The sequence below is a fragment of the Balaenoptera ricei genome, chromosome 13, assembly GCF_028023285.1.
Source record: "Balaenoptera ricei isolate mBalRic1 chromosome 13, mBalRic1.hap2, whole genome shotgun sequence".
NCBI lineage: Eukaryota > Metazoa > Chordata > Mammalia > Artiodactyla > Balaenopteridae > Balaenoptera > Balaenoptera ricei.
The window spans coordinates 10,020,054-10,045,910 of NC_082651.1; the positions used below are offsets into that span (position 1 = coordinate 10,020,054).

The following is a 25,857-nucleotide window of genomic DNA, read 5'->3' on the forward strand; positions in this document are numbered from 1 at the left end:
AACAACTTTAAAAGTTGGGCGTTGATCTTGGGGCTGCAAAATAGTGATAGATCATAAAACCATAGGCTCTTAGGCGGGTGGAGCCTTTATCATCTCTCTAAAGCTTACCCCAGCGCCCCTGCTAAAATAGTCTCGTGTTTACATTAAATATGAACCTTTTCTTTTCAGAAGCACCCTGTTCTCTCCCCTGCCCTCCCCAGTAACTCAAAGAAATCTTCCTTGTAATGAGTTTCAGTGACGTCTGGGCTTTGGAGACTGTTCAGAAGGACCCTTCTTCATGTGAACGGGGTCTCCCTGCTCTTGCGCTCTCTGGGTACATGGCTTGCAGGCCCTCCAGTCACTTCTCTAGCCGTCCCAGCGGTCACTTTTCCTCCCGGGAGACGGGGCCCAGAAATGCCCTCTGTTCATGGCTGCCTGAGCAGGGCCCCTACGGCTGTACTTCTGTGGCTTCTCCTCCTGTGACACGCGAGTCCTGGGGACTGGCTTGAGGGTTAAAACCTGAGAACGCACTGAGCCTGGTGCAGCCATTTTCAGTGTCTGCATTCACTGCAGAAAACAGTGGATTCTGCCGTTGGCGGTCTGAGGGGCAGCTTTATCTCAGGTGGGGAGAAGCCGAGTGGTGTGGGCTCACAAGGCCAGGCTCTACCTTCAGGCAGACCCAGATCAAATCCTGGCTCTGCCACTTACTGTGTGATTTGGAGGAAATTACTTCTCTGAGCCTCCGTTTGTTACCTTTGAAGTGGAGAGAATAGCTTCTACTTACATGGTAGGGGGTAGGCACTGCTGTGATTTTTAGGGCAGGAAATGGCGCTGCCATCACTAGGCTGCTGGGTTGCAGTTGGCTGTGGCACATCCCAACGGGAATGTCTGCTTGGAACTCGGTCTTGAGGGTGAGGAATGGGATAAGCAGAGAGCTTAAGCTCTCTGAGATAAGCAGGACAGAGTCCCGAGGACAAGGCCAGCAGACAGTGTGACAGGAAGCAGGTAGCAGATGCGGTTGGCATGTCCCAGCAAGGCCAGAGCAGAGGTAGAACCGAGCTCCACAGAGCCTGGAGGACCTTGGCAGGAATAGTCTCTGTGAAGTGAGCCTAGAAGCCAGGTAACTGTGGCTTGGAGAGCACCTGGCACGCCAGACCGTTACCAGTGGCTGCTTCTTGGTGTGCGTGTGAGGGGCCAGTGAGTGAGGGGTGGAGGTTACTCTTTAATCTGTAGTTTCCATGTTCTTTGATTTTTAACCAAAAAAAAAAAAAAAAAAGGATGTGTATATCTTGCAGTAGTATTTTTAATGAAGAAAGAAAATAGGGGAACATGTTGCTTGAAAATATCTGTGGGCCAAGGACAGAAAGGGGGGTAGAGCTGAGAGCAGCGGTGTTGTCAGTGCTTCCTGACGTTCCAGACACGACCGCAAGTGCCTCGGGCACCTGGGTGATTGGCGTTGTGCCGACCCTGTTTGCAGGGGGGAAGCCCAGTCTAAGAAGGGTTACGTCAGGCAGACCCAGGAGCCAAGCCCAGGCCCGACCCTAACCCTCAGCTCGCAGCTGCACGACACCACCTCCTCCACGAGGAGGAGCAGCATTTGAGTAGATAATTGGTGCTACCCAATGCCCAAGGAGGTGGGTGGGTGGGACCCGGTGGGACCCAGCTCCGCAGAGTATACAAGGGCACGTGTTCCACAGGCGTGTGGATGCAGAGGGATTGGTAGCTTCTGAGGCCGAAGGGGAAGCGGTAGGGTAGAAACAGAACGTAGAGGAAGTCTGGAATAATCAGACCTCAAATAGCTGAGATTTTGGGAGTCCATAGGACATGGGAATTGGATTTGCAGAGCAATCCCTCGGGCAACATCGGGGACCCAGCTGAAGGTCACTGTGGCCTCCCTCACGCTTGTGCCGTTCTTCTCCACTGACTGTGCAGCCCACGGGTGAAGGGTGAACACGGGGTGGTTGGCGCCCTGCAGGGCAGGGACAGCAGAGAGACCCAGGGCTGAGAACGTCGTGGGGCGTTGGCAGGAGAACAATGGGCGTGCCACGCTGTGCGGAATTGGCAGGACCTTAACACAGAGGGAGCCTCACCGACAGGGAGAATGGACAAGTCAAGGGCCGAGGCTCCAACAGGTCAAGTTACAGGGATGATGGAAGCAAGGGAATGAGAGGAGACCAAGGTGTGAAAAGGAGGCGTGAGGGTTTAGGGTTTGGGAGAAAAAGCAGTTCTGGGCAGTAACAGGCCCTCAGGTGCAGCCTGGAAGTGAGGTATGGGGGTGTAACAGAAGTAAGGCCCGTTAGCACCAGCGAGGCCACAGACCTAGAGGTCCACCATCCTTTATACAACACTCGAGAGCCACCTTTGTTGGAATTCAGGTTTTCAGAAAGGTATACGATGATGTGCCACGTGATTCATGAGACCGTAAAAGTAGCTTCACGTCAGTTCAGTTCAGTTGTGCCACCAAAAGAGGTTTTGTTTCTGAATGAGTTGGGGAGAAAACGCTTTGGAAGCTTTTGGGATTTCAGAGTGACTGATAAGAGATTGTCATCCCGACCTATACCAGGCCTGGGCCTGGATGACGGGAGCTTGAGAGTCCAGGATGTCCGTGAGTCACTGCCGGGCTCCTCAGTGAACACTGGGGGGTGTGCAGGCCCCACTGTCGAGGCTGGGCAGAGTGTGTATACAGGGTCCTAGGGGTGCAGATCTGATGGGTCACCCCCCCTGCCTCCGGGCCGCCCGCCGAGGGAACAGGCAGACTGGATTTAGAGCTGAAACTAAAATCCACTGTGAACACTCCTCACTGCAAAGCAGGGCATCTGCTAAGTACTGGTGGAGCCCGGGGCTTGGCTGACAAGCTTTCTGCTCCCTCCTCTATTACTGTGTACAGCCCCACAGGCCAAGGTAGTTAGCACTTGGCGTGAAGGTAACCTGATTGGCCCAACAGAGGCAGAGACGCTGGATGAGAGTGAGCAGAGAGAAGGGCTAGCGTCGGCTCTAGGGAAGCAGGCCCTGTGGGGTCAGCTTGCCACCGGGACAGGAAGTGCGGAGGCCGCCCCCACATAGAGGAGCCCTCCCCGCCCCGCCCTGGAAGACAGGGTATTGGGTAAGTGTTTTGAGGCCTTGCTGCCCAGAGTTGACGTCCAGGGGTCAGCAATAGTGACATAACTTGAGAGCTTTTAGAAATGTCGAATCTTGGGCCCCAACCCAGACTGCCGAATCAGATTCCCTATTGAACAGCATCCGCAGGAGATTGGGATAACCTGTGTTGAGCCATTACAGCCCCATTCACTAGGGGAATGTAACCAGTGAATGTCTCTGGGGGGTGGTTTGGGGCTGGGCCCATCTAGTCGGTTTTTTGTTTTATTCAAACAGAAAGTCACAAAAATTATAATCATCCTCATCAGTTCACTCAGTCCCATGTAATTAATTTTTTTTTCATCTTGATCTTTTGTTAACACTTTTATGAATTCATCAGTTTTCCATTAGAGTTCTGAAAATGCTTATTCATTCAGTTCAGCAGTATAGTCAGTTACCAGAAACCTGTACTTGTCAGAGTCTTTTCCATGAATTCCTTGAAGATGAAACCCTTTTATAGGAACATATTTGCAAAAGCATCAGAGTACACCCAGAACTGTCTGTAAATGACAAAAGACTTAAAAATGACCACGGTTAAAGATTTGATGAAAGTTCATAATAATGCAATTGACAAGGAAATTTAGTTATTTCTAAGATACACATTTTAAAGTAATAACTAGAATTATGACTTACAACATTATACCAGAACATATAAGATTTTTAGGAATTTCACGTAATGTCCATCTAGTGGGTTTTTGGGCAGCTGGGAGTTGCCCTTAAAGATAGTGGAGAGAAATGCCTAAATGGGAAGACAGAAGCTATCCTTTCCCAGCATTGAGTTGTATTAAGTTTGCTCTAGAATATCCATGATATTTTATTTCTAGAATAAAGAAATCCAAAATCTAATCGAACATAATACTTTTATGAAAACCCTAAATAATTGAACTCTGTGCCGCATAAGGTTTTGCTTGTGCAGCCTTTTTGTCTCAGTCCCGTGTACCTTGTTGGTTCTGCTTAGTGCTTCAGAAAGTATGTACAGCCTTCTAAGGATACAAGGAAAACTAGAACAAAGGAGAATATGGGTCTGCCCGCAAATTCATAGGTAATTCCTTTCCTGGGATAGATGTAAAATTTTTTCACTTAATAAAAATTCTTTTCTACCTTCTAGTGGGCTAAAAACCAGTATCTTCACTATCTAAGCACAGAGCTTAATATGACAAAATAAGATGGTAATTGCTACTGATTTTTGAAAACAATATTTACTTTAGCTTAAAGAACTCCTGAAGAGTTTCCTTCATGTGCACCTTTTGGTATGTTTTAGGTTATCATACTCATATTGAGGTATCATTTCAGAACAAGTAGGGAGAAATAAACTTACATGACCAGTACCGACCCAAATAAATCATATGTTGGTCTGTACTGTTTATTGGCCTCACTTAGACCTTTTAAACAGGCAAAAGATGAAGAGAAAGACAGATTCCTGTCAGAATGGATGATCCTCTAGAGATTCTTCTGAACCTTCAGTCAGGTGTAACTGTCATTGCCTGGCTTAGGTCCACAGCTGCCGGGCACTGCACACGTTCAGAGAAACCATTTGCTAGTAATTGAAATTGTCCTGAAGTAATTCTTTTGGGTGGGCATTAAGTGAAACAATTTAAAGTTGGAGAGAGACAACCAAAGCAACTTGCCCCAAACTAGTGATTACAAATTCCTTTATTCGCTTCTTAGTGAAGACAAAAAAGTAAATGAGTAGGACATATTTTTTATTTATTTATTTATTTATTTTAATTTATTTATTTTATTTATTACTTATTTTTGGCTGCATTGGGTCTTCATTGCTGCGCGCGGGCTTTCTCTAGTTGCGGTGAGCGGGGGCTACTCTTCGTTGCAGTGCGCGGGCTTCTCATTGCGGTGGCTTCTCTTGTTGCGGAGCACAGGCTCTAGGTGCGCAGGCTTCAGTAGTTGTGGCTCGCAGGCTCAGTAGTTGTGGCACGTGGGCTTAGTTGCTCCACGGCCTGTGGGATCTTCCCAGACCAGGGCTCGAACCCGTGTCCCCTGCGTTGGCAGGCGGATTCTTAACCACTGCGCCACCAGGGAAGTCCAAGGACATATTTTTTAAATTGATAATTCATATTTTGCCTACTTTTAAAATGATTAGTGGTGGTTTAAAGGATTAAAGCACATATAAAACAGTGAATCAAAGACGGAAAGTAGTTTTCTATGTTTTATCTGTTTGTTTTTAATTATGGTGCTATCTCAACAAAAACCTAGAATAAAGTTCGTTGTTACCATTCAGTGTTAAATTGAGCTGCAAATTTCCTGGCGGCTAAGGCCAAAGGAAAGCATCGTTATATAGTTCTCCTGCAGGAAAAGGAGGCAGGAGAGTTCATCTGAAGAAACAGACTTTGCTGGCATTGAAGTCCTGCTGAGGAATCTGAGGACACTGGGTGATAGACTGGGCGTTGTGTCTTTGTTGCAGAGAGAACGGGAATGTTCTTCACACAGATGCTTTATATTGGCCGTGTAACGTTGAATCTTAACTCCCCACCGCATCGTGCCTCCTAGATCTACGCTCAGCCTCGCCCACACGCACAGCATCTGTGGGGCCCGTGGGTGTATATGCAGTCACTTGTGGTTGGATTATCTCGTAAGGGTCAGAGCATCACTGTTAGGTGAAGATGCCGGACCCATCAGCAGCAGGTGGTGCTCGGTCGCAAATACTTAGCAGCCTGCCTCATGTTCTTGTACCCACTGAGGTTAGCCCCCAGGGGTCCTGCAGGTGGGGACAAATGGTTTGTGTCAATAAAGAGTTTTGAATGCACTCAACTGTTAGGAAATATATACTTAATTAGGCCTTAAAGTAATGAAGAAACTATTTCATTCTGACCATTTTTAAGAGCATCCACCAACCGGATACCTCATTTTGAGGAGAGCTGACCCTGTCATCTCGCCGAGATACAGTAGCTGCAGAAAGTAGCCCCTGTCCGAGTTGGGTGGGAGGGTTTCATACTCGCCCATTGAGTCTGGGTGAATGCCTGTCACCTGTCAGCAGTGTGAGGTGGGTTTGGGGGCCCACTTTCTAACTTGCACCTCTTGTTTTCTCTCAGGCCTCCTCCCCCAGAAGCACACACACAAGGAGCAAAAAAGTACCACTTCTCACAGTCACCAGTTAGGCATCCATAACCTCTCCACCACCTTCCTGCCCACGATGGAACTTAGGTGGAGAAGAAGCTTATGCAGAGAGTCCAAGTGAGACTTCCTGCTTCCCTTCCAGGTCTGAAACTTCTTAACAGAGCTTGTGTGTTTGGGGATGGCAGCTTGAGATAGATGGTTAGGGCTTCGGAAGGCACCCTGGGTTTACTTTGCCAGCCAGCCATGGCCAACCCTTCTTGGGGGGAAGGATGCACAGGGACACCAGGCCTCTTCTTACCCCCTGGAGTCAGGACGTGAAGACCAGGGCAAGAGAGCTTGTCACATAAGAGCACTGGCCAGCCTCTCATGGTCATTGTCATGTCCTTAGCAGGCTTATCTTCTAATTTCTAGTTCATTGTTGATGATTAGAATTTAATCTGTCAAATGACTTTCCTCACTTTCTTTAATTTGGGCATTCAAATTACGTATCTCTAGAAGTATCAGTAGCCTAGGAGCCATAGATTATATACAGAAAAAAATTTTTCAGTGGTAGCTATGTTAAAAAGAAGTTTGTGTATTCATGGATTGCAGAAGGCAGCCAGTTTTCTAAAGTATGTCAAAAGCCATAAAAATAAAATAATGCACGCGCGTCCTTTGAAAACCAGTAAGCTCATATCTGGAAATTTAACATCAGGAGATGATCTTACATACCTCATGTTTTATAATAGTGAAAATTGGAAACTAAGTGTCTAAGAACAGGGGGTTTGTAATTTATGCAGCCTGTCATTGAAGGTAATAATGCCTAGAGTGTCTTGTGTTATAAGAACTGGACGGAAGACCATTATCCACTTCCGTGAACTCTGCTCCTTTTGTTTGTTTTAGTGAGTGGAATAGGGCAGACCAGTGGTCAGTTGTGAGGTAGACATTTGTAAATCTCCCATTTTTCACAGACGGACAAGAGGTTAGAATGAGAGATCCAGTCCTTGGCATGTTGAGAAAAAAGTTGGAATAGAGTTTGGAAGGGTGGCTTGCAAGCCAAATGGACCTATTATTTGCAAAAGAAAAAAATGTGTTTAGCTTTTTAGAACAACATTTGATGCGTTCTGAAGGATTAATGTACTTGGCAAGGATTAGTACCCACGCCATGAACATGCCGTGACTTGGTCACATGTGACCTCTTGGGGACTTTTTGCTTCTAAATTTCAGTGAGACATACACTTTTTTTTTTTTTTTACTTTTGAGGTAATTATAGATTCACACGCAGTTGCAAATAATAATGCAGAGAGATCCCTTGTACCTTTTACCCAATTTCCCCCAATAACGTGTTGCAAAACTGCAGTACAGCATCACAACCAGGATACTGATGTTGATGCAGTCAAGACACAGGGATGCCTTATGGGCCCTTTTCTAGCCACACCCGCTTCCCTCCCACTCCCCCCTTCCCCCCAGCCTACACCCTGGAGGAGGTTTAATCATTTCTCCCGTCTTATAATTTTGTCACTTCAAGAATGTTATGTAAATGGAGTGAAGCGTGATTCTGGATTGAAACCTGGGTAAGTTGTCATGAAGGATTGAGATGGAGAAGCTTCTGGACTTGGGGCAGCAAGTCTCAGAGCAGGTCACGCTGTTGGTGTATTTCACTGTTCAGAAAGGCACAAAACTCACTTCTGCGGCTCAGCAGACACTGGCTGAGCACTTGCTGCGTGCTGAGCCTTGTAAGGCACTGAGGATGGAGAGCCCAGTGCGGCCTAATCTCTGCCCTTCAGGTGCTAAGACTGCACAACGAACAGAGCCTAGGGGTGAGTGTTGACTGCAGTAGGTCAGCGAGCATCCTCAGCCAGGAGTCTGCTCGGCGATGGTGGGAGGGGGTAGACGTAGGGTGAGTGGCCTCGGGGACAGTTTATCCAGGCAGTGGTGTGAAGCCTGAGGAACCTGTCGTTCATGTTGGGTATATTTCTCCTTTGGTCACTGCTGAAAACATACTCTGAGTTTACTAAGCTGCTTCTCCCTTCAGCTTGCACCGTCTTTACTTGGATGGGTTAATTTACTATTACTGATCATGCATCAGTTAAGTCATGGTTCCCATAAGGCTAGGAGACCTCCAGTCTCCTCCACTATGTATTGAGTTAATTTATCTTTGAGAGGGCAGTCTCCCTCCGAATTCCTATTCCTACTTCCCAGGTTCCTACTCTTTCTTCTGTGCCCAGCAACAGCACGGGGGTGTGAACTGGTAGCTTGGCCTCTGGAAACTGAATGTTCCACGATGGGCCAGGGGCTAAGGAAGGGCTCGGGACAAGGCTAGAGCAGACCTGGAGAGATAGATGGGTCCAGACTGTAAAGGAGTTTGAACCTTATCCTATAGAAAACAGACAGAATCAAGTTTTTGTATTTAAGAAGTGTTTCAAAAGGAAAGTAATGCTGTTGGCAGGGTGGAAGGTATAAGGAGACACAACAGGAAGATGGGGCCGTTACAGTAGGCCAGGCCCAGGTCAAGTCCTGAGCTGAGGAAGTGGCAGTGGGAGTTAGGTAAGAAAGGAATTAGAGGTTTTAGAGGTAGAATCCATTTGAGTGACTACTTGATGGTGAAATTGGGCTGTTTGGATCATTTCATCCAGGTGGCTCGGAATTGCCCAAATTCAACTCTGTACTTCGGGTACCTTTCCTCCTGAGACTCCCACGGGATATACACACGCAGAGGTCACGAGAAACCGGAAACAAGGCAGCCGATCCTGTGCCTGCAGTGCCCAGCTCAGGTCTCATAAATCTGTGTGGAATTTACAGCCCAAGCCAAGGATTCTCAGATCAGCCCAACATTCCAGTCCCCAAGAGGGCTTGTTGACGCCGATTGCCGGGTCCACCCCCAGGGTTTGGTTCCGTACACCTAGAGAGGGGCCTGAGAATTTGCATTTCCAGCAGGTTCCCAGGTGATGCTGATTCTGCTGGTCTGGGAAAACACTTTAAGAACTGGGGGCCCTGAGGAAGAGACCCGTGGGAACAAGCTTGCCAGTGGCAAGAGGGAGACAGACGCCACCCCCGAGCGTGCAGCCTCGCAGGGAGCAGGGACTGCTTACGGGTACACGTGGGCCTGTCCTCCGTCTGATCCACTCAGATCATTAGTCCTTTCTCTGGGGAAGGAGCACTGTCTCCTCTCCCACCAACTTTTGAACTTGGGAATAGAAGCAGCAGAAGACATCATACATGACAGTGAGGTAGCCACTAGCCTGGCTGGTTGGACTGATGCAGATACTGTAGAGCAGGGATCCTCAGGCTGGCTGCACAGTGGGTCCACCAGAGTCGCTTGTTAAAAGTATACCCGCGTCCAGGTCCCACCGAGAACCGCTTAATCCGAATCTCGCGGGGTGGAGCCCTGAGCAGTGTTCGTTAAGAGCTTCCTAGGTTGTTCTAAAGTGCAAGAACCATTATTTTAGACTGAGAACCCAAAAGATGTTTCTAGGATGTTTAACTCAGTTTGGGACATTTTAGGTTTGAATTGCTTATGTCAAATTAATTAAAGTTCAGCCCCAAAGGAAAATATGAAAGGAAAGGGAAGAAGTTCCAAGGGCAGATTTCCAGGGAACACCAGCAAAGATGAAGCCAGGTGTCAGAAGAATCACAGTACCAGAAGAGGGTGATGATGTTGGGGTCCAGCAGGGACAGGGAGGGGGATAATCCAAAGAGTCCAGTGGAACCGAGAGGTCTTGTAGAATGAGAGGTGCTAGAGGTCACCCACACTGACAGTTGGGCTGTTGTCAAAATCACATTCTATAAGGTGCTGGGGACAGACGGCCACGGGCAGCATATTAAGAAGTCAGTAAAAGATGGGGATTTGGAGGTAAAAGTGTAAACTACTCTTTCATGAAATAAGATTTTTTAACTAACTACTGGTTTGCTGTTTCCTTTTCTCCTTTATTTGTACATCTATGGCTTCAAAATTTGAGTCCAGTTTTTTTTAAAAAATAACTTCCAGATCTTTTCTATTTATTAAGGAGGTTTCAGGTTATTGTGAATACAGATTATTTATACAGATAATGCCTCTCATCCAGTGAACCTGAGCATGATAAAAAGGTATAATTTCAGGTGAGAAATGCATTGCATGGGGGTTTAATGTCGGCCATGCGGGAAAATTTGAAGTGCTTTCAGCATGAACCGCTAGACACTCAGACTCTGAGAAATCCGAGGGCTCGCAGGGCCAGAGCAGGACAGGCTCCTTCCCTTCTGCCACAGCCGAGAGGGCTCTCGGCGTTATGTTACTGGTGTTCACGGCTGTGTTCCCAGGACACACAGCAGTGCCTGGGAAACGGCAGGCGCTCAGATGCGTCAAGGGTTGTTTTCTCATCTGTCTTGGGAACATCCACATCTTTTAAAATAATAGGACTTCCCTGGCGGTCTAGTGGTTAAGACTCTGTGCTTCCAATGCAGGGGACGCAGGTTCGATCCCTGGTAGGGGAGCTAAGGTCCCACATGCCACGTGGCCAAAAAAAATAATAATAATAAAAAATATAAAATGCTACGGTTGAAAAAATTAAAATAAAATAATAGGCTTTTCGTAGCTCTGTTTTACCCTCTGTCCATCTGTAACATTAGCTGGTACTTATATACCTGGCACTGTCCTAAGGGCTTCATGTAATTCCTCATCACAACACTGTGAGGTCGTCTCCCCCAGTCTGCAGATGAGAGGCCAAGGTCACGCCGCTAGTTAGGGATTTGGACCCAGTTACTGGGGTTCTCAGCACCGTGCAGGTGACATACATGCAGCTCAACCCGTGTCACCGTCAGGCTCCCATCTCCAGAGAGATTTGAAAGGATCTCTGGTTTTCACATCTGTGACTTTTCAAAGCTACATCACCTCCGGGATATAAAAAAGTACAGGTGACCCTTGAACAACAAGGGTTTGACCTGCATGGGTCCACTTATACATGGATTTTTTTTTTTTCAGCAGTAGAGACTGCAGTACTACACAGTCCATGGTTGGTTGAACCTGCGGGTACAGAGGAGCCAACTCTAAGTTATACACCGATTAACCCCCTGTAGTTCAAGGGTCAGCTGTCTTCTGAGAGGCGTACAGATTTGTCACAACTAGTGGGTTTGCCAAAGCTCATGGAACTGTACACTTAAAATGGGTGTATCTTATTGTATATAACTCACGCCTCAAAAAAGTTGATTTTTTTAAATATTCTAATCGAAAAGTCAAACGTGATTTCGAAAGCTTTAGAGAAGAACTGGAGTAGAGAAAGAAACAGTTATTAATCAGAGTTCAGTCTCTTCAAAAAGTTTTAATAGCTTTGTTTTCCAAGCTGTTTAAAAGTCAAGTGTCGTTTTACATTGATTGTCATCCCCAGGGAAAGGAAAGCCTCTTCAGCGCAAGGTAAAACCACCTAAAAAGCACGAGGAAAAGGAGAAGAAGGGAAAGGGGAAGCCCCAGGAGGACGAGCTGAAGGACTCCTTGGCCGAAGACGACAGCTCCTCCACCACCACAGAGACCTCCAGCCCAGACACAGACCCGCTCCCCAGGGAGGTAGGACAGCCCGCAGGGCAGGGGTCACACACCGTGAACGCGCTGCGCTCAACACGCGCACACGCCCGAGGGCCAGTGCTCGGGAGTGCACAGGCGCGCCCAGGTAGTCACCCCTGCAGAAGCGCCACTGCGCTGGGCCTGAATGTCTTCACTTCCCCGGGGAACAAATTAGGAAGCCTGCTAATAAGGTGAAATAGTTAGAGATTGGAAACACAGCTGGAAAGTTAGGGACCATCTGGAATAGGAACGACTCTGGCTCATGCCAATTGTTTCAGATTTTAAGTATCCAGAGAGGATGAGGAGGAATTCTGTCACCTGGATGGATTATAGTGGCCGTGTCCTGCCGTATCACCGCTGCTGCAGTGGGCCCCGGTAGCAGGTGGCGCAGGGGCTGTGACCTCGGCACGCCGGGAGGCCGCCTCCTCATCCTCCGCTCCCGGGGGTGGGGGGTCACGAGCATCAGGGCTAACACTGCAAAATGTCCAGACACCGTGGCCATGAGATAAATGGAGGGTAATGTTACTCTTGTGACTGTGTCAGGGAGCGTGAGTTATAAGTGGTATGCATGCAGAAAAGTGAGGGCGTACTTCTGTTTCGGCATTTCTATTTTTAGATAACTGTATTTCAAATTTAAGATGATCCAAATAGAGCCTTTAATATTGTAGAGCAGAATTCTTTTTCAGTCGTAATCTAGTGGCTTAAGAAATCATTTCTTAAAGATATCCAGCAGTGTCATCCACATATATTAATTTTTCAAATAAAATGTCCACGTGACACTTTCTGGCCAGCTGCCCTCCCCTGTGCATCCCTGACGTGTGGCGGGTGCTCTGGGCCAAATGTCAGGGTTGGGGCTGGCGTTGTGTCCCGTATCTCCTCTGTGACAGATGACTGCAGAAGAGCAGAATGCCAGCTACTGATCCCCGAGTGGGGTCCCAGCCGTCTCTGATATGAATAAGCGTTTGGAAAGCGTTCTCAGCACAGACTTGCTCCACAACTTTGCCCCACTTCCTTTCTGCCTTTCTGGCATTTTCCTAACCACTCCTCAGCGGACCCCCTCTGTGCACCCACTGGCATCATTCTCCCTTCTCTGCTGTTGGTTTTCTCCTGGTTGTCCCATCTCCTGCCCTGTCATTTGCTTCCTTACAGACACAGCTCAGGACTGGCGGCCTCCGTGCCTGTTACCCTTCTCCCGGCTGAGCAGTCTGTAGGCCTCCCCCTCAGCACTCTTGCGTAGAGCTCGTGTGCTCTTGTCTCTTTGTGACTGATCTGTTTGCCAGTTTTGTGCATTTTCTTCCCAACTGGATTTCAATCTTGGGAGGTCATTTTCTCTTGGATGAATGCCTTCTCCAACCCTATTCTACCCATGCGTTCAGCAGGTACATGTTGAGTACCTGAGTGCTGGGTGCTTGAGAAGCAGCCATGGACAAAAGAACCAGGTTCTTGTCCTGCAGGGGCTCACGGTCTACAGAGTTCTTGACCCGTCGGGTGTTCCGGAAATACTGCATGACTCAGAATAGTCTCAAGAGGTGTATGGGCGGGAGGCTGTTTTACTCTTTCTCTGCAGTTAGATAGATCGGTCTGTGTGACCTGTTAAAATCCAGGCTGCCGGAACCGTGCAGCCGGATGCTGTCGGGTGGACGCTCATCTGCCCTGTGTTGGGAGCTCCCCCCATACCCACAGCTCTGCCCTTCGGCCGGGTATGTCTTCCCCCGATTGGCCCTGTGCACCCTGAACACAGAACCAGGTTTCTGTTTTCTTCATTTCCCATCTGTGCTGTGTGTGGTCCTTCTGCGCGTGAGCTGTGCACGCCCGCTCCACAGGCGGCTCCCGGGCGGGGTCACCGGTGCCTGAACGATACCTGTCCTGTTTAGAGACCAGCCCCCTGGGCTCATGCCTGGGTGTTGCGGCAGCATCACCTTACTCTGAAACGCACGGTACGGTCTCCGTGCTCACCTGGTCGAGGACCCAGGGGCAGCACTGCTCTGAGATGCAGCTGGGCTGTGCCCTTCTCAGGCCGCGTCGCCAGTCGTGTGTAACTCTGTACTGTAGTCCTGACTTAACTTTTCTTGTACCAAAAGGCAAGGTTTTGCTCCCCAGTGCTTAAAAACAAGAAGCTACCCGTCTGTTGCTACCACTGTCAGCACCCACCCCAGTCAGGATATGAGTATAAGTTAAAGTGACATTCGTTCTAACTCACACTCACCAAAACATAATTTATAGTAAATCAAAGACTGAAAAATTGACAGACCCACAATAAAGGGAGATTTGAAGAAAGGAGCTTATCATTTTTATACATGTGATGTGTGTATCTACTACGTGTTTGGTTTTGTGTCTCTGCCTTCAGACAGGACTATATCAGGCATTTTTGTTAATCCTTCTCAGCAGTTGCGTCAATTTTTTTTTTTTACAGGATACAGAAAAGCAAAAGGGAAAACAAGCCATGCCTGAAAAACATGAGAATGAAATGTCTCAAGTGAAACAGAAAAGCAAAAAACTCTTAAATGTTAAGAAAGAAATCCCAACAGATGTGAAACCCAGGTAAGAAAAATGAGTTCAGAGAAATGAGGTACGTAAAAGAAGTTACTGGTGAGAACCAGGTAATGTTTTCGTTTGCTTGGTTGGTTTTTAGGGGGGTTTTTGCAACAGAAGCTGCATACCTCATGACGTTCCTCTGGGGATTTTTCTAATGCCCAGTGTTCACTGTCTCTGGTGAGGGACAGCCACATGCTTCCGACGTCAGAAGTGTAAAAGGCAGAGTTAAAGCTACTTGTGAAAATGGAGGAGGAAAATGTAGGTTGGTGATCTGTTTCCAGGCAGAGAGCCGTTTCACTTCTGCACAAAGATGGCCTTGGTGGTTTAGCCGCAGGTACGAGCCTAACTTCTCTCAGCTAGAGCTCTGAGTCTGCTCACTAACCCAGAGCTGCCATTGGGATCTAGAATTCTGGGCTGTAAAACTTGGGAGAACTTATTCTTAACCTTAAAAAAAAACAGTGCTCAGGGCAGATGTGACTACCAGACAATTCTGCCATGACGTAGCTCCCGTCCAGTTCCCGTGGGGCAGGTCCTGTTGGGCCTCACAGGGAGGGCGACCTGCAGAATGTTGCCCCAGGTCAGTGACTGAGTTGAACTATTGGGTTATTCGTTACCAAGTTTACGTCGTACTTTCACTAAACTTTGGGTCTGTCTAGTAAACTAATCCTAGTTTCAGTGTGGTTAATAATGCCCTTTCTAGCTCACCATGTAAAGTGGCCATCTGCGTGGAAGCCAGTATTTGCCTTCTTGTGTGGTAAGTGGGCATCGACCCAGGAAGTTGAGGGAATTAGGTATAAATTGATAAAGGAAGACATTTATCATTAGAATTGCCCTTAGCTGTGCGGGTCTGTTCTTACTCTGATTCTAGGAATAAAACTTGAGCTCTGCAAAAACATCAATAAGCTAGACTCTGTCCCTAGATTATACAGTTCAACCCGACAGGGGCCGTCTGTTCTGTAGAACCAGAAGCTAATAAGAAATTAGTGATTACTGCAGTAAAATTTAACCTTGTCCCTGAACTTACGAAATAACACAGGATGTGGCAGTGATTAGTAACAGAGTATTTATGCCTAAAAGTTACCCTTTTGTGCAAAATGTCAGTTTAAGTGACCTAACCCCACGATTCGTTGAGAACGATCTGACCCAGTTAGAAGCAATGTCAAGTGGAGTAATGGCTGATACACTTGAGTCTCCCCTGAGAGGAATCAGCCTGAGGTACTTTGGTGCTAATGTTCTGGCACCCCAGGACAGGAATTAACCCTCGTCTAGTGGCTAGGGATTATTCTTCTAGACCTTTTTCAGGCTTAGTTGACTGATCAGATGTTTTAAAGTAAATGAGGCTAAAAAATCCAAATTAGGAAAAACCCTAGTTTCTACATATGCTGAGATTTTGTGAGAATGGACAGTCATGCTATCATTCTTATGATCGTAAATTTTAAAACCCAGCTTCTAAGAATTATCTTAGTGAAACCATTTCATAGGTGGCTGTCACCAAATCTGCACTGTTTATTCTCCTTGATGCCTGAGGTCAGTATTTCTAAGACAGATCGTACGTACATGTTAATCCTAACTCTCATCCCTCTTCCACTGATTTCTGTCATATTGATTTTTTTATGAAATAAGTTGGCCATTAGCAGATTTGACTTTGAAAGTTTGTAAACGACTCCACTTGATGCCCCTGACTTCGCAGGGATGTTGAGTTTACTGGTAAACCCAAAGCCAGAGCTGCCCGCTCTCCAGCCCCCGTCAGGAGGCAGTTAGAGTAGTTAACTCATGTCCTTTTGATGTGTAGTTAACAGAGAAATCATTACCAGAAGACAGTTTAAGCAACGTGCTCTAAATTGTCTTTTGTAACTGGAGAAATCTATATCAACCCTGGTCTTCTCATCTCCTGTATCTAACCTCTTTAAACTCACTGATCTTGTTTTGTGTTTTTCTGGATTCAGGGATAAAAGTATTGAGTCAGAATCTTTTAGTACATCAGTCAAATTCAGAGTTCAAGACCTTTTTTTAATAACCAGAAAGATGGCCTCTGAATAGAGCCGTTTGCTGTCTCCACTCGGTTGTGACAGTAAATCCCCTGTGCTGTCCTGTGCTGGTCCTGCCCCAGTGACACCTGACGTTCCTGTCACCTAAGAAGTGCTCTCAGCGTGTTATATGTGATTCCACGTATCTGAAGGAAATAGATGCACATTTTTAAAAAAGAGATATTAATAAGGCATATATTATGACTTTCTTTTGGAAGATTTATCTGGTGGGGAAAAAGCATTTATATATCAGTTGGCCAAAAAGCTGATGTTCTAATAGTAAAATCTGTGGGTTTAGCTCACATTTGCTTTATCAAAAATTAGTCTTTAAATATTATCAGTATTGTTGGAACATTATATTATATCACCTCCAGGCCAGAAGACCCAAATCTTTAAATGCTGGAGAATTCATTTTCCTATAAGTAAGTAAGTGGTAATAAGAGGAATGGCTCTGACGTAGTCTTTGCCTCTGTAGCCCCATCCTACCTAACTCCCAAGAGTTGACTTCAGAAAAACCACTAGGAGTGTGGAGCAGAGCGTTACAAGGGCAGAGATCTGGTCTCCCCTTTCTTTCCAGCTTATACGCTGTAGAAGTGGGTCTGTAGACCTCCAGAAGACTGTATTTTAGGTCAGAGATGCCAGGGAATGAGAGATGTCGGACACTAAAAGGACTTCAGGAGACCAGGAAAGGCGCAGGGCTCCCTGGTTTAGGATACCAGCTCTCCATTGATTCTTTTGTTTTCTGTTTATCAACGTATGTTTACGTAACTTAAATGTAATAATCTAAAATAAGCAAAGTGTGTTATAGAATGATTGTACCCTCTGTCAGAGTCTGCTTGAACAGCGCACTCGGCTCGGGGCCGTGGGTGCCCCAGTGCACGCTCCGGCCTCCAGGCCCTCAGCACTGGGAAGGCCCTCACCTTGCCCTCTCTGCCTCCCCTCTTCCCCAGGTGGGGGCGTGGACCGAGTATGACGCGATCAGCAGGAAACTCATGAGCGTGTGTTAGCGTCCCAGCGAGCTTTCTGTTCTTCTCTTTTCCAAGGAATCACCTAAATTAATTTGGCCCTTAACCATTTTATTCAGAAGCCTTAAAAAAGACTTCTTGGTAGAGATCATTTGGTTTAACTTAGGAAAGTATGAGTCAGCAGAAGTAAAGTAGTTGTCTGGCACCTTTTTTCTTAAAAACCAACTAACTCCACGGTGTTGCAGAGTGAAGCTTTGTGTAGACAGTCGCCAGCCCCACACTTATAGACGACTTGCTTACAAACAGTTCACACCCACCCAGCTCCACCACCACCACTGGGTGTCTCTGTCAGGGGAGCCTTTGTTTTTTAAAAGGTGGCATTTTTAAATAACCCTGTCAGTCAGAAGTAGAAGGGCAGACGATGTATAAAACTGTAGCATTAATAGTCTCGCCCGTAAACAGATTTTTTCATGTCAGTTTGTTATCCCACCTAAAATTCTACTTATGTGGGTTAACCGAACCCTTCGAATTTTTGGCTAGCTCTTACACTAATTCCAAATATACTAACACTTTATTATAGAAAAATTGTGAAATATAAAGAAACAAAAGAATGAAAATGACCTTTGACCGCCTACCTTATAAAATGTTTGTAAAGAGCCTCTGTTAAAATTTATCTGTTTATGAAGTCATGCTTCACGTACTGTTCTGTCATCTGCTTACCTTTTTTGCTGGGGCGGGGGGGTGGCGGGGGCGGTGCTGGTGGTGCCATTGGATCTGGAAAGCCTGACCCGTTCTGACCTTTGCACTCTGGTGTGGACCAGCGTGGTCTGTGCCTGGCCCCGAGCCCAGCAGGAATTGGCCGCCCCCCAGGGAGTGCGAACTCGGAGGGGCAGCGGAAGGAGGAGGAACCTGAAGGGTGGGGCTGGGGGCAGAGCGGCGTGTGGGAATCACACGCCCGAGGGCTGGGGCAGGACGTGCGCTACAGTGGAGAATGCCAGACACGTACCCATTTAGAACATCTGTGTCGACCGGTAAACTTTGTAAGATTTTCGATGAAAAGCAAGCTATTGGCTCAGCCTTAAACTGACAGCTTTGCAGCCATCACCAGGAGCCCAGTGGAGATGCGTGATGATTTTTGGAAGAATTCTCGTCAGGGGCCGCTGGGTTCTGTCCGCTGTGTCCCACCGTTCCCCGGGAAGACGTCCTTTTCCTGGTCTGTGTCAGCCCAGCTCCTGTCAGAGGCCTCCCAAGCCTGCGACTTGATCTTGGTGGGCAGCACAGAAGCAGCTTTGTAAAAAAGGTGTTTAGGGTCCATGTGTTTCCATTGTTCACCAGGCTACTTTATGTGGGCCATCTCCCCAGTTCATTTCTCCTAGAGACTGCTTCTCTCGGCAAATTTTAATGTTTTCTTCATCAGGCTGTGGAAACTCAAAATAGCCGAGGTGCCGCCCATTTTGCCTTGCTGACAGGAAGGTCAGAGCCAATTCATTGTCCTGTTTATATATGTTTATTATGTTAAGCTTACCTCTAAATATTTTAGAAGAAATATACTCTAAATAGATTAATAAAAATAATATTTAAGTTTTCGCCTAAGATGAACCCTGAGTTCAAGAATAAAGAAGAATATTCATCTCCCCCACTCCACCTCCACCTTAGGCAAATAAAGCGGTCCTGCTATTCTGCCATGGGCTCTTGGGGTAGGTCCCCCAGGAACTTAGCCCTGGTCAGTACACAGTGCCCGTGAGAAAAATGCGTTCAAGGTTTTGAGTAGCAGAACCTTTGGCATTTCTAAGTCTGAGACCCTTCAGAATCTCCATATTCCGGAGTCCCACAGGCAGTCTAGCTGCCGGGTGAGACTCACTCACGAGCAGGATGACTGCACTTAGTAGCTGCTAAACGGCTAGTCTGTGCCAGCGGCTTCCCACACCTCATCTGATGCAGGGGTTCCCACCCATTACATACTATTAAACAACGGGCCTCAGTTCCTTGTCCGCACTCAGAACAGCAGAGGATAAATCTGCAAGTGCGCGTCTCCTGAACAGTACTGGAGGTGCTTGGAACGCGGCCAGCCCTCAGGACTGTGGGTTGATAATGCCTCAGGAGGCCAAATGAGTAAAAGAAGGTGTTGAAATTGTAGAGGGGTCAGTGACTTCTCCTCTCTACTCTGAAACAAAGGGCTGCGTTTGAATGTTCCACCTGTGATTGTCTTTCAGTTCTTTAGAGCTACCATATACCGCCCCTTTGGAAAGTAAACAACGTCGAAATCTCCCAACCAAGATTCCTCTTCCAACTACATTGACAGGTGGATCCAAACCGCGAAATTCCCAGAAAACAAAAGGTATTTTCATTTTTCATCATACAGATGCCCTAACGATTCGTTGTGTTAGTAGTTGTGAGTTGGCAGTGATCAGTCAGTAGTTACCAGTCATAGGACGGCTACGGTTGGGTTCTCATTCTCATTAGAAGAGAATGGGTTCTTTGAAATTGGCCCGAAAGAAAGGAATTATCCTCCATAACAGCCTTCTTTTCTGAATTCTGTACAGGTACAAACAAGTTAGTGGATAACAGGCCACCTGCCCTAGCAAAATTCCTCCCAAATAGTCAAGAACTAGGCAACACCAGTAGCTCAGAAGGTGAAAAAGACTCTCCACCGCCAGAGTGGGATTCCGTGCCCGTTCACAAGCCCGGCAGCTGTAAGTATGGTGACCTGGAGACCACAGGCTCTCCGCACCCACAGCCCACCCAACTCTGGGCCGGAGAACTGTGCGGGGGATGGCCGGGGCACGTATTGCTTTAGAAGGAGACCCAGTGTCTAGTCTGCCGGAGCCGGCTCGTAGCAGCCAGCAAAAGCTGCTGTTAAATAGTCTGCTGGTCGTTAAACTGTTGTAGCTTAATCGGCCGTGGTGGGAGTATTTATACCAGAGAAATCAGCAGACGATTCAGAGGGCTAGTAAGCCAGCACCCCAGTGCCGAGTGTAGGGAATGGAAAGATCTGCGTAGAGCGGTGAATCATCCAAAGAAGTACTACCTCCTGAAAGCGTTAACTCAGCAGCCCTTTACCTGACTAGTTTCTCATACATTTACAGTGTTAACTGTTTTTTGTAAAAATGCAGTTTATTCCCAGTTTACCCACATCTTTTCCATAAACCTATGTTAGTTCTCTCACTAGCCTCTTGACCTCGTTCCTCCGGTCAGGCCTGCAGGAAATTGTGAAAGTAGCACCATCTCCTAGAAGAGGGTGGAGGTCCTCGCCCTCTAGAAATTTAGGACCTGGAACAGAAGACGACAGAGACCAGCACAGTGAGGGCCTGGTGGCAGGGCTTGGGGGGTCAGTCCCTTAGGGCTGATTTGTCTACACTCACTGAGGTGTCAGAACGGCCTCCGTTTGACCCATTTGTGCCAAAGGGAAAATGAGGGTTGAGCACCAGGTTTGAGGTGAAGGAGGCTTAGAGAAGAGGGGGTGGTGAGTTGAATGAGGGCGAGGAACTCGGAAACGCGAGTGAGGTGTGCGGTAAGCACGCACCTTTGTAAATACATACTGGAAAGAGATGCTCCCTGGGTTAAAACCTGCAGCCCCATAATTGCTGTGAAACTTTCTGGTGCCTTATAGTACTGTATTTTTGCCTGAGATGAGAGATATAATCCAAAATCCCTGGTCATTCAAGAAGTGTTGAACGAGTCTCTGGGTCGTCCCGGTGTCCAGGCTGATGCTTTCGAGTCCTTAGGTCCCCTCTGAGGTTTCAGCTGGACATTGGTCCTCAGCTTATACCCTGGGATTGGGGTGGTTCCTGCACAGAGAAAGCTGCGTTCCAGTGTAGGGAATAAATACCATGTGCCCAGGGAGCCGGTTTCATGGGGTTGCCTGGGGCCCAGTGAAGTAAACGCAAGCCCTGCCGGCATCATCACCAACACAAGCCCGAGGGGTATCCTGCAGGGAAGAAGGTGTGGGCATCAGGTCAGCAAACCCCAGAGCAGGTGAAGAAGGGGTTCTCCATGTAAGCAAGGGTGAGAGCAGGGCGGGTGGAGACGGGTCGGTGGATAGGTGCCAGGACCATGGGGGAGGGGCAGGGAGAGTCACCGGGGCGGGTGCACGGTGGCACCGGAGATGGGACAACTCCGCCTTCGAAGAGAAGGGTGCTTTGTTTGGTGGTGCCGGGCCGGGGCCTTGACACAGCGTGGGAACTCGTAGCCTCACTCAGGCCCCAGCCCCCAGGCTGTTGGGAGAAGCACCCGGTGCTGGAGGGAATGGTCGGGGCAGGGGAACCACCATGCAGAGCCAGCTTGGGTTCTGGAAGTGAGGGGGACAGGCCCTCCCACGGAGGAGGAGCAGAGCAGACCATCCTCACTGTAAAGGCTCGAAAGGCCCGCCAGGAGGGGGCCGGGGAATAGGCCCCAAGCCGGGCAAAGCCTGCTGGGCAGGGAGGAGAAACGAGGGCGACGACGGGCCGGGTGTTGGCCAGGGTAACGGGCGAGTGGGCAGCCGTGCAGACCGGGGGCCCCAGAGGCCGGGCCCCTTCCTCACACTTCGCATCACAGTAGCTGGAGCAGCACCCAGGTGTGCACCATAGATGCGCGAGGTGGTACCTTTTTCTGATACAAGTTGTATGTTTCCGTTCGGTGAGGGCAGAATCAGTATTATTTTGTGACACTGAGAGCTTTTCTGTTTTAAATTTTTAAAACAGCTGTACCTTAAAGGGCAGCAGGAATATAGTAGGAGTTCCTATCCTTGTGAAACAGGGACCGGGAGCGGCCCCGCACCAGGCGGGCCCACGGAGTGCGGGGGTCATCCTGGAGGAGCTGGGGGTGTTCTCCTGGGCCCCGCACCTGCGCAGTTCGGACGTGTGTGGAAGCGCAGACGCTTTCAGGTCCCGGCAGAGACTCCACCTGCCCGTCCCTGAGGGGCATAGAGAGGCCTCCTCCCAGCCTGAGGTGTGGGAGGGAGAGGACCGCGCCCTCCGCAGGGCCTGCAGAACGCAGCCAGCCGGGAGGTGGGTCACACCGGTGATTCCGGGAAAGGCCCAGAATGCAGAGAGAGACACGACTTGCCTTTTTTTTCTTTAATCAGAACACGTATGACAGCTGTAGGTTTTTCTTGTTAGAAGCACTTGAGTCCTGCATAGAACCAGCTAGAACGCCAGAAGTAACCGAAACTGAAGGGTAAAAATCCAAGTATCACACTGAGACCCTTTGTTTTTAACTTCCAGCTACCGACAGTCTTTATAAACTCTCTCTGCAAACCCTCAACGCAGACGTCTTCCTAAAACAACGCCAGACCTCCCCGCCGCCCAGCTCCCCGTCGCCGCCCGCCGCGCCCTGCCCGTTCACGCCCCGGGGCAGCTACAGCAGCATCGTCAACGGCAGCCCCGGCAGGTAGGCCCGCGGCCCCCGCCTGTGCCGCGCTGACCCGGTGCTGCTCCCCGTGGGTGGGAATCCTCGGTGGCCGCAGACGGCCGTCCCTTCTCGCCTCTTCCCTCGGCCGGCTCAGCGCCCTCCCCGCGGCGCCACCTTCCCACCCGTCACCCGTGCCCGAGGGGCACCAGGGTCACGCTCTGGGCCAGGAGCCAGGAGCATACTCAGCGTGGACCGAAGACCCACAGCAGCTGCGCTGTGGGCAAGGCAGTGGGTCTGCGGGTCGTTCCCTCTGACCTGAGGCGGGTGAGCGTAGCAGCGAAAGGGCGGGACCTGGAGGAGGTAGGAGCCGAGCAGGGAGGGCTCCTGCCCGGCAGCGACAGTGACCCCGATGGTGATGACACCCGGGCAGGGGCCGCCTGTTCCCGCACACGCAGCGGCGCCCAGCCTGACCCACGGCCACCCTGCCCGTGTGGGAAGAGGCGGGAGGCCCCGGGCCTGGTGGGCACTGGCCGCCGGGGCCCTCGCACGGGGGCTGCTCACCCGCCCGCACGCTCCGCTCCGTCCCGCTGCCCGGCATTCCCTCCGGGACGGGGCTGCCTCCTTTCCTGGCCCCTGCCTCTCTCCTGCACCTGGAATTTTACCTTTCCCCACATTCCTTCTCCCCGGCCCCCCCAGGCTACACAGCCTCAGGCCGCAGAGCATTTCCTGAGGCCTGGCCAGGCCCTGTGGGCTGCCCGGGGCTGTCCCCGGCTCCCGTCACCAACCCCGGGTCCGGCCGCCTCGCAGGCCCTGGGACACGTGCCCGGGGGCCTCCGCGGGGGACAGTGCCCACGAGGACTGAGCTTTTCTCTCCTTGCTTCTTCCCTCAAGCGACTCTAAAACAAAGCAGTCAAATGGAAGCAAACACAAACTGACGAAAGCAGCCTCGCTCCCGGGCAAGAATGGCAACCCCACTTTTGCTGCAGTCACGGCCGGGTACGACAAGAGCCCAGGTGAGTGCTTGGCACTGGGAGACCGGGCGCCGCTGGGCCTCGGGCCTGGTGGAGGCACCTGCGGCCTGGCTGCTTTGATTGATTCGGAGCCCATTGTTACAGGTGGGAACGGCTTTGCTAAGGTTTCTTCAAGCAAAGCAGACTTTTCCAGCAGCCTTGGCGTGCCACACACTCCCGTTGACAGCGATGGCTCAGACAGGTACGTTTGGCCCTTCTTACCAGGGGAAGGCAGGAGGGTTTCCCAGGCCAGTTTAGCATCTTCTATCGTATGTGTGCTTCGAGGCGTTTGCCCCTAGGTGACAAGCAGGTGTTTGTCGGAGGCGGTCAGGAGCCTCTCTGTTGGGTGGGGCAGAGCCCCGAGTGCGTGCTCCCACCTGGCTCCCTGACGGGAGGAGGGGCCGCGACGTGTCCCGCCCCAGCGGAGGGAGGCAGACGTGCATTCCACCTTCTGAGTCTCTTCTGATTCTTCTCCGTTATCATGGTTGTTGTGAAAAGGATGTGATCCGATCATTAGAAATAAATAGAAGAACAAAAATGCACTCGAGAGGAAGGACACAGAACAAATTCTAGGCAGTTTATTGTAAATTATTGGACAGGCCACTTCTTTGACCCAGAGCAACCACAGTGGCCTGGTGGCATGCAGCGACTGCCTCGGTTCATTTTCCCAGATAAATAACAATGACAATAAGATTAGAACTGTCAGTAAGTAGAGTCCCAGTTTTACCTGCTTGACACTAAAAGGAAATCCTAGATTTGAAATCATTTTTTAATAAATCTTCCATTACCGAAAGGGAAACAAGGAAGAAAGGCCTCTTTTCTCTGCATGACACTTGCTCTGAGCCAGGCCGTCAGCTCGCGACAGGGTAGCCTGGGCTCTGAAGTCCTCCGTGCCTTCCTCCTCTGTGTTATGGAAGGTGTCTCCAGTCCCCACTTCTGCCTGTAATGCGTGAGCCCCCAGCTGAAGCAGCGCCTGCTGTGTGTGAAGCCGTGCGTGATGGATCTGTCTCCACTAACCATCACATTTTTGTGTGTTGCATTTTCCTCTTATAACGTTCAGCTCGGGTTTGTGGAGTCCCGTCAGCAACCCCAGCAGCCCTGACTTCACACCCCTCAATTCGTTCTCGGCCTTTGGAAACTCTTTTAACCTAACTGGTGGTGAGTGTTTAACACTAGACCCATGACTAATGAGCCTGTGGACAAGGACGGAGGGAGGATAAGGTCCACTTTCACGTGTGGAGGAAAGTACGATGGTCATTTAGTGGACATTTTTAAAGGATGCCTTTCCCTGTATCAGTGCAGTCAGGCGGCAGCAGATGGGCCGACTTCAGGGAAGTGGGTCTGTCCGTGCTCTCCTGGATGGGGTCTGGCACAGCCGCCCAGGTGCGAGGAGGCCCAGCGAGAGGCCCTCAGAAGGGTCCCCTGTCCGCTTGGCACCCCAGCCCGAAGGTGCGGTGGTCTGCTCGATGCTCTGCAGGTCCCAGCTGGCTCGTGTTCCGCAGAACTGACTTAAGAGCTGCAAGAAAGGATTCTGCGTCTGAGATGTGACTCCTGGCCATGCTAGGGCTCTTTATTTTTCTTGCTGTCCAGAATTAGGGGCAACTGTGTGAATTTCACATAAGCTGTGATCGTCATGTTTGCACTTGACCGTCCAGTGATAGGTGTGGGTGAGGTATTCAGACCGCGTGCTGGGGTCTGGAGAACACCCCCCCGCACCCCGTTTTCCCCGAATGTGGTGGGAGCTGATGGAAGGGGTGGGATGGCTCCAGGTGAGCAGCGGGGGGATGCGGACCCCTGAGGGGACACCCCACCTGCCCGGGGGAGCACGGCCAGATCCAGCACGGACTTGCCTTTGCTTCCTCACTTCCAGAAGTTTTCAGCAAGCTTGGGTTATCACGATCGTGCAATCAGGCCTCACAGAGGAGCTGGAGCGAGCTGAGCAGTGGCCCCTCGTACCTCTGGGACTCTCCAGCGACCGAGCCCAGCCCTTCCTGGCCAGCCAGTTCCGGTTCCCCGACCCACGCGGCCACAGTGAGTCCTGGGCTTGCGCCCCGCCCGCTCACACGTCATCACTGCTGTCGCTGTCCCGTGGGTGGTGCTGACAGATACAAATGACAGACAGCAGCTCGGAAGGCATGGCTTAGCGCTTTCACCATCTCTGCTGCTGTGTCTCCATTTCTGCCAAAGTGACCATCACTCTTCAGAGCCGTGATGGTCAAGAAGTTAGTTACGGGAGGAACAGCTGAGCAGCTGGGGGGTGACGTCTGAATCCTCTCACTTCAGCCTCTCCC

General features: G+C 49.6%; 1 protein-coding gene across 7 annotated transcripts in view; it reads left to right on the forward strand.

Annotated features, from left to right (window-relative positions):
- The window catches only part of TMEM131 (transmembrane protein 131), a 276,973-nt gene that overhangs the window by 248,948 nt on the left and 2,168 nt on the right, over window positions 1-25,857 (forward strand). For 5 of the 7 annotated variants that reach the window (XM_059943536.1, XM_059943534.1, XM_059943537.1 and 2 more), the window contains 10 exons: window positions 8,802-8,939; window positions 11,526-11,701; window positions 14,112-14,239; window positions 19,439-19,563; window positions 19,769-19,918; window positions 22,430-22,595; window positions 23,448-23,569; window positions 23,672-23,768; window positions 24,627-24,724; window positions 25,437-25,597. In XM_059943536.1, the coding sequence (XP_059799519.1) occupies window positions 8,802-8,939; window positions 11,526-11,701; window positions 14,112-14,239; window positions 19,439-19,563; window positions 19,769-19,918; window positions 22,430-22,595; window positions 23,448-23,569; window positions 23,672-23,768; window positions 24,627-24,724; window positions 25,437-25,597 (1,361 nt within the window). The remainder of the gene's footprint in view (window positions 1-8,801; window positions 8,940-11,525; window positions 11,702-14,111; window positions 14,240-19,438; window positions 19,564-19,768; window positions 19,919-22,429; window positions 22,596-23,447; window positions 23,570-23,671; window positions 23,769-24,626; window positions 24,725-25,436; window positions 25,598-25,857) is intronic. The other 2 variants (XM_059943533.1, XM_059943538.1) reach the window with 1 other exon arrangement.